This window comes from Chelonia mydas, chromosome 4, assembly GCF_015237465.2.
Source record: "Chelonia mydas isolate rCheMyd1 chromosome 4, rCheMyd1.pri.v2, whole genome shotgun sequence".
Taxonomy (NCBI): Eukaryota; Metazoa; Chordata; order Testudines; family Cheloniidae; genus Chelonia; species Chelonia mydas.
In genome coordinates, this window is record NC_057852.1 from 59,972,167 (window position 1) to 59,980,994 (window position 8,828).

An 8,828-nucleotide genomic window follows, 5' to 3' on the forward strand; every position below is an offset into this window, starting at 1 on the left:
TTCTCACTTCACTGAAATGGCAACGTCTGCTTTTACACTGTAAGATGTTACTCTCAAAGTCCTGATTTATTGGACTCTGTGATAGCTGGTAGATGGGAATATAGATTTCATCAGCGCCTACTATATCTATCAGGTGTATAAGTTCTTAATATGTCTAGCTTACAATGTATATGTTTTACTGCAGTTTGCTGTAAAAGAACTAAAAGAGCTAGAATACTGGAAACGAGAATTACAGGAGCAAGGAAATACACTTATTGACTTTTTCTGTGAAGACAAAGAAACCATGAAACTGGATGAGTGCTTTCAGATATTCAGGGACTTCTGCATAAAGTTCAACAAGGCTGTTAAGGTAAGGAGAATGAAAACACATTCTCTTTCAGTTAAAATAAATCTTTTATTCTTATGTGATCTAAGACTGCTAACATCCCCATAATATTTGACATATTTGTTTGAATTAATGTCATGTGGCAAATTGCCCATTTCTAGGGCTTTTGTTGCTCTAAGCAAACTGGAAAATAGCTACCTCTCCCAGGCTTGTAGCCAATCCAATAATCAAGTCAAACGTTTTGCTGCCCCAAATATTTTGTTACCAACCAATTAGAGTATTTAGAGGCATGTCGGGCCAGTCATCTAAGTGTCATTGTAAGATAGCTTCCTCCCTCACCCTCTTTACAAGTCTGTAAAAATTCAGACTTGCATTCTTTCTCCCTCCAGAGGAAGGCATTAAGTGGTGTTTTTGGTACCATGAAGACTTTGTGGCCTTGTTGGGGGGAGATATGGAAAAGCAGACTAACAGATTTTATCTATTTCAAGACTTGTATTATAGGTGACCTCCAGTCCTGCCAGTGTGGTCATGGCAGCTGTGGTGTGAAAGCAGCCTCTGTAGCCTTTGCTCCACTTTTGTCATTGGCAGCTTTGCTTTTTTCCAGGGACAGCTTTGTGTACATAAATATGTTCTTTGTCTCATTTAATCCAATGCATCATGCCTATTTTCCTCTACAGTGCTGTATAATGGTATAAACAGGCAACTTCCAATTAAGTAACCGTTTGACATTGGCATATTAAAAATCCACTAGAAAGTACTGTTGGATGGGACATGAAGATCTGAACAATACTCCTGGCTTATAAATACACATAAATAAAACAGAGATACAATACCCAAGTTCATAACAAATAATTTAACCATCTGGAGTAGTCCCATTGCCTTCAGTGTGACTACTCACCTGCTTAAGTAGTCTGAATTGGGATTATATTGAACAAAACTAATTCAAAATGTATAATATCTCAGACCAATCCTTATTCTGTTTAGCCTGTACAGGGTACTTCAATATTAAAGAAATACCATCAACCTGAATTGCATTTCTGGCAACAACAAAAACAAAAAAAAAAGTTCTGCGTTCTGTTATAAGTGACACTTAAGATAGTTACATTGGAATAAGCTAGATAAAAATTTTTTGTTTGTTTGTTTACTTTGTGCATTTGACAGCAATTTGTAAAGTCTGACTTTCCCCCTTCTTCTGTTCTTCTAACTCATATATTCTGTCATTCTGTGTTGACAGCACAGTAGATAATTTTTTTTAGTCGTGTGAATATTGCTAGGCTCTGATGGATTAATAATGTAATAAAAATTCTGCCCTCCAGAAATGTGAACCCACCCTTTTGGCAAAGGCAAGCTACCCTTTGCATTTGGGATAGAGCTAGAGATTAGATGTCTTCCTTTGCCAATGACATCCATTGCAAATAATCCAGACTTTATCCCCAATTGTGAACAGAGAGCTTTCAAGATTGGGAAAGTCACAGAATAAACACAACTAGCCAGTTGTATACTAAAGAGATTTCTCTCTAGGGGTTTTTTTTGTTTTGTTTTTTTAAATTAAATAAATGAAATCCAACTTCAACTGGCACAGTCTCCTCTGGTATCAGCACCTTCAATCTAGCATTGTTTTCCAATTTTCTAGAAAGCTGTTTTATATAGAAAGTTAACTTTAATAAAAGTGGTGACTTCTGGATGGATAGCAAATTTAAAAAGTAATTTATTACTTGCTGACAAGTTCTCACAAAATATCCAAATCCTTTTGGCATTTTATCATATATAATAGGGTTGACAAATTACACCAGGGAAATAAACTTCAGTTTGGAAGAGAGGGTCTGCAATCTCTGTGTGTAGCATGATAAAAGAATATTTTGTTTAAAAATACTGTTTTGTAGTACTCTACACCAGCCTGGTTAGTGTGTGCATGTGTGCACCTATAATACAAAACCATGAGTTTGGATAAATGAAAAAGCTGATTTTATGCATATAAAGGACATGTGCAATTATTCATGTATTGGGATGCATTTTGTAACCAAACATTACAAATTGTTTGATGTTTATTAACCACTGGTGATCCTCCAGGCTTTTTCCCATGGAAAAGGTCACACTCAAAGAAATGAATAATTAATTTCATATTTGCTAGTAGCCACTAGACTAATGGTAGCCTCTTGCGCTGGATAAGAAACAGCCCAAAAACAGAGGAATGGTTCCAAAAAATATAAGAGGTTATAGTTGTGGGGAAAAAATGCAGCATGTAGACACACAGCAAAATAGACCAAGGACAGAAGATATTCATTTGATACTCAGAGTGCACTGCATCAGAAGAAGAATTGCATTTGGAAGTTTTTTGAATATTAATATGTTTGAAAATGTCTGAGTTTGTCATGTTTGTAGATATAGCATAAGAAAATCCCCAAAAGTATATCCTGGTTGGGGTAAGAAAGTTCAATGTGTAACCTTACCAAATAGAAAAATGGAGAGAAATATCATGCAATGAAACATTTAAAACAAAGTGTATGGTAACGATTTGTAAAGTTCCTTAAAAAGATGTATATTTTTTTAAAGGGAAATAATTAGTAAAACCATAGACCGCTGAAGGATGACTCTACTATTAGGTATATTATATGCAATTATTTTTAACCAATTCATATTTAGAAAGTGATTATTTAAAGTTGATCCGTCTTCATTGAGACCCACCTAAGGGCAGGATTTAGTACATTCCATTGTCATGGAATAAACCCTTTGCCCCAGAATTTTGTTCCAACATCCAAGCGTTCCCTTTTTTTAAAAAGAGAGTTCAATTTTGAAGAACACTGTTGTAGGTCTTTCCGAGGCTATCTGATCTTCTTGAGTCTGAAAAATAGCTCAGAGAAGTATGAACTGCTCCACCCATTGAAGACTACATCCACACTAATTTTTTTTGTTTTTTCTGAAAAATTTTCATGCCATTGCAGCTGCTACCATGAGTGCAGCTCCTCTTGTGGTAGCAACAGAAGAAGCGCTAGAGTAGACAAACCTCCATATGAATGCTGGTGTGTGTGGTTTGTTTTTGTCTTTTAAATGTTGCTGCATAGCCCTCCTCTGATTAGGTTTTAGCAACATAGTGGGAAATGATGGCTGTCATCAGTACCTTGTCTATACTAGCATTTGCTCCATTGTGCAGTTGCAGTGGTATTAGGAATAGGTGCACGTGTTTCAAAAAATATATATATATAGTGCAGATAAGGCTTTAATCGTTTAAATATGAAATCTAATGGTGACCATTTAGATGCTGGTCTTTAACTATTTCACTGCCAGTGATTTTAGCAGAAAAACATTGAGCCTGCCCCAAACAACCCTCTGCTGTTGTCGCAGATTTATATATCGACAATATATTAATATACTCAATTCTGAGTGTGGGGACAACGTAACACTGAATTTATTATCAAAATAAAGAACACAAGTTAACTGTGCTGATTCGAGTATCACTTGCATGTATAGCTCATTGAAGTCTCTGCCACAGAATTCCCTGCCTCCTGCACTAGACTGCCACAGAATCTGGGGCTATGCCACTGTGGAGTTCATAGGAACTTAGCTATAGAATGCCACCTGTCGAGGAACAATTGCAACTGGAGTGTTTGAGTACAAGCTCTCTGATACTTCAAGTCCAGAAGGATGGAATGAATCCAGGGGGCCATATGGATCTTTGTAGCATCAAACTAGAGTGTTTTAATGGCTGAGATTAATTGTATGTCTAAAATGTTTTTGGTTTAAATGTTTGCATATGCAGTGAAAATTGCTGACTTAAAACTTACTAAATGTGGACTTAAAAACTAGCATATGGTAGTTCATATTCTTGGTCTCTGCAGGGGTCTGATAGTGTTTTTCAGTGCTTCCTATGCTGGCCAGTCTAATGAGCTGTATTAGTTAGGCAGGAAACTGTTCTCCATATGGTACAATAGTTGCCATGGTGATTTGAGTGGGGATCTGACCACTGTAGGAAAAAATGAAGGGATGGGTGGCCTCATTTAGCTTGTTTTGAAATAAGGGATGCTTCACTCTGAAATGTGTATTTATTCCTCTCTCTCCTTCCTTTGACAGGAAAATAGGGAACGAGAGAGCCAAGAAGTTCACCAACTACAGAGATTAAGGGAGCTGGAGGAAAAGCGCCGATCCTGGGCCGCTGGAGAGCTCGGGAGCTTTGGGAGAAGTAGCAGTGAAAATGATGTTCAGACATTGGCTAAAAAAGGACTGGAGGATTTTCTACCTTTCTTGCAGCAGAGACCTCAAAGTCCTTTGAATAGAAACCCCAGCTCTAGGCGCTCCCGACTGTCCTTAGGGATTACTGCAGATAGAGAGCTTCTGACTTTCCTGGAAATCTCCAAGGATGAAGATCCAAACAAATTCAACAGCCTTCCTCGTGCAAACACACGACAAGCAAGACCCAGCATAGACTTGACTGAATCCCAAGAGGCTAGAGATCTCAGTTTAAATAACTTGAATTTACACCAAGCATTTGAAGCCAAAATGGGTAGCGCAGATCTGTCTCAGTTGCCTTCAGCTCAGCCCAGTCACTTACAAGAGATGGAGGTGGGCTCTACCAGTACGAACCTCTGTTACTCACAAAAGAATACTGACAACAAGCAGCACCGGTCCAGTGTGCCTGGTGTGGAAGCAACAGCTGTAAATGCTTGGGCCCTTGCTGTTGAGGAACCTGAAGTTGTTAAAGAGCTGCATAAGTCTGATATTCAAGGAACAAAACCTATGGCAGACATGCCTTTAATAAACTTAGAAGACGGTGGTGCGGCAGACTTAGAGACTCTAGATGACTTGAGCTTGCACTCCCTCAGCACTGCGGATGATGATGATGCAATGTCCTCTTACAAAAGTTCCAGAGAGGCCGAAGATTGTCAGGCCAAGGTGGCAAGCTGCAAGAATGAAGTTTCAGAGCGTACCAGTAATGGCCCCACATCTATGGATACAAGTGTTTCTGGCAGTAAAGAACATGGGCCAGCGTTCTATATATCTGATACTACTGATTGTTCTCTGACTTTCGACTGTTCAGAAGGAAATGATTTAAAATTAGTGGGCAATGAAATGAAAGATCAAGATGGCAGAGCTTACTCTTGTGCAAATGATGCTCGAGATGGGAGTAGTACAGTCACCTCAAATCTGAATTCATCCTCTGCAAAGGAAATTTCTCTTCATACTTCCTCAAATGACAAAGAGGACTCCAGCAGCAAGCACAACTTTCCTAAGGAAAAGCCTGTCAAATGTAGAGAATCCTTAGGACCAAAGAGAAACTCTCTAAAAGATAGATCTCTAAACTCCTCGAAATCCAGTGGCACTCGCCCTACCCAGACAGCTACTGCCAGACCAATAAGAACTTTGAATACATCTGAAAGTGTGAGTATGAGGAAAGTGGTGCCCATTTCCAGGTCAAACAAAGCACCAAGCAGTCTGAAAAAGCCAGAAGCCAAACCAGCGCTTCGAGAGGCCAGTACAGCTGAAACACAACTGTCGCGACGCAACTCTATCCGAGGCACAACAGAAACCCTTTCAAGAACTCCTTACAGGCATAGCTTATCAGTAGAGGAGCCAAAATTACAGCGAGGGACTGCAACTTCCAGCAGTGCCCATTTTGAGAGGGACCAAGTTCAGCGCAAGGGCTCTCTTAAAGTGCCAGGTTCTAAATCTGTCAGAAGTATTCCCAGATCAAAACCAGATGAAAGTAAGATTTGTCGCTCCACTGTAAAACCTCAGGCTCTTTCAGATGCTAACAAAAGCACGACAGCCAGTGCTCCCAAGACACCGTCCTCTATACCAAACTTTGCAAGGAACACAGTGGCCTCCTCCTCAAGGAGTGCCAAGGTGGATCTACCTAACTCTTCAAAAACTCCAAGAATCACAAGATCAGTGTCTCAGAGGCTACCTAGAATGAGGCCAGCAGCAACCTCTGATGACCTCATCCCCAAGGAGAATACTGGAAACTTCCTAAAACGAGCAAGTAGTGCTAGAGTTGTCAAAAGGAACACCGACCATAGTGATATTCTCAGTGTTAAAGTGGAACCTACAGCAAAGGAACAAGGTGTGATGGAAAAGTCATCCCTTAAATTGAAAGATGCAAACCGGACCACAATAGGGAAGATATTTAAACCATTATTGAAATAAGGGTTTGGGTTTTTTGACATCTTGGAATATGAACACATGTTTAAACACTGGATTTCTTGTGAAATATCCAAAACAGTAATATCACTGTTTAATAACATCTCCTGGTATCTAATGAACAGTACACCGTCCGAGGACAGCAACTGCTTTTGTTCTGGTCTTCGTCCTGTAAGCATGAATTTGAATGTATTTAATGTTACTGTGGTGGAGTACAAGTGCCACAAATCTTTTGTGCATTTGTGGTATAGTACATTGCTAAAAAAACAAACTTGAAGGAATTTAAAACTACCAATTGAAATGCTTTTGTGACATGAAAAGAAAAAAAAGGGGGGTGGGGTTATGGCCAGTTTTTTTTTCTTTTTTTTAAGGCTTAAGCAGTTACACTAGTTGGTTCCTTTATTCAAAGTTGAAACGACGCCTTTGGAATGGTGCAGAAAATGAACTTTGGTGAAGATGCTTTCTGTCACTCTTGATTCCTTGGATTCAGGGAGTCATCTGTGCCTGTTGCAAAGTCCATTGCTGGCAATTGGACACACTGGGAACTGCTGGCCTGAAAATGGTGAAACAGGACATTCACTGTTTGTGGCTGTCTTAACCTCATTGAAGAATTTATGGCATGCCTTATTGTGTATATGTGTCTGTCTGTGTAGGAAGGAAGGAAAACTCTGCTGGGCAGAAAGTTTATTCTCCATGAGTGTGGCAGAATTGTCTTGCACGTACAAGTAGACTATAGTAAAAAATGACTGGTGCTGGATGTAGTAGTGCAACTGGAGGTCATGCCGATTGGAAATACCACCAGTAGCTGTTAGGGATAATAATTACTCATGTTCTGACTCGTTTCAGTCAGATGCAAACTTGCCAGCTTTTGGTAATACAAAAGTGCCATATTTATAATACATATCAAAGGTGATGCATTCAACATTTGAAGGCTGCAACCTGGTGCCGAGCACTTTCTTACCATTCCTTATTTCCACTGGTTTATCTACTATCAAATTACTTGAATGTTGCTATGGCTCCGAAACAGCCATTTCCCTGCCGCCGCCTCCTCCTTTCTTTGTCAACAGGAGCATTTAGCAGGAGAAACACAGCTTACGCATGGACAATGTTTTGTAAATTAAGCTTCTTTGGCTGCTTCAAATGTGGTTTTTAATGTTTAAAGTGGCTAAAGGATGAATTAAAGACATGTTTTAAACTAGTGTTTCATAAGCTTTTTTAAAAAAATACCTTTTTTTTCTGCAGAAACAAATTTTAACACCATGTCAGACTAAGATACAGAGAATGAGGGAAAACTTGTTTTAACATGCTCTGTGCCTTCCCAAGAGAAATGTATGTGGGTGTGGGGAAACTGACGGTCTCTAAATATGTTGTTTAAAGAGCTGCCTTTTTATTCACTTACGAATGAAACCTCATTTTTAAAAAAATCATAAAATGAAATCTATTTGGAAAGTTGTCTCTCTGCCTACTGATACATCACTCCCACCCCCCCTCCCTTCCATTAGGAGTGTATACTTCATTCAGAATTAACTACCTGCCCACGCACTTCCATGGGCTAGCAACTAACCAACTGGGTACAGCTAGCTATGTGATTTTAATAAAGCAAGTGGCCCTTAACCAAGCAGATCCCACTGTGGACAGCATACCAAAACACTATCAGCTGTTGATGGGACCTCTTGTAAGAGTCTGTCTCAAAGTGAGAATTTTTATAATCAATTCACAGGCAAGGACCTTAGAGTGAATATTGCTTTAAATCTCATAAGCTTTAGGATCTTCCCTCCCTTGTGGGTTAAATATGAAAGCGTGTCCCTTAGCCCTCTGTGTCCTTGTGTACACATTTGTGAGAGCAGGTGACTTTTTTTTTTTAAACTCTTTTATTGGTAGTAAGCTTGAAACAATGTAATTTAAATATGTTTGGAAAATGTAAATAAATATCTATATAAATGTCTGTAAAAACAAACAATGTATTTAATGGACCATTTATACATTTCTGAGTAACTTGGTAGTTTAATAAAGTTCCCACTTACCAGAGATATGCTTTATATTTTTCTATTTTGATTTTGGTACTATAGTTCTCAACCTGACAGTGTCCCAAAAGGAAGGACTTTAACACACAAATTCAGGAAGTTTTAAATGTTGGATTAATTTTTTAAAAGATATTTTATATAACTTCAGTTTCATGATTAAGCATTTCTAATGCAGGCCTTTTTGCTCTCAACATGGGGTTACCAGCAAATTTGTGGAGCAGATTTGGGTCTAAAATGAAGAATTAATTGTTAATATGTGCAGCATGTTCTGCACACATTTTGGGTTTTGGCCAAGTTAAATATTCATGGAACTAACAAGTCTGGATCTGCTGCTATCTTCATACCTT

General features: G+C 38.8%; 1 protein-coding gene across 1 annotated transcript in view; it reads left to right on the forward strand.

Moving 5' to 3' along the window:
- The window catches only part of FHDC1 (FH2 domain containing 1), a 49,015-nt gene extending 40,532 nt beyond the window's left edge, over window positions 1-8,483 (forward strand). Inside the window, 2 exon segments of the mRNA XM_037897410.2 lie at window positions 185-349; window positions 4,394-8,483. Coding sequence (XP_037753338.1) covers window positions 185-349; window positions 4,394-6,463 — 2,235 coding nt within the window. The 3' untranslated portion in view covers window positions 6,464-8,483.
- The last annotated feature ends 345 nt before the right edge of the window (window positions 8,484-8,828 follow it).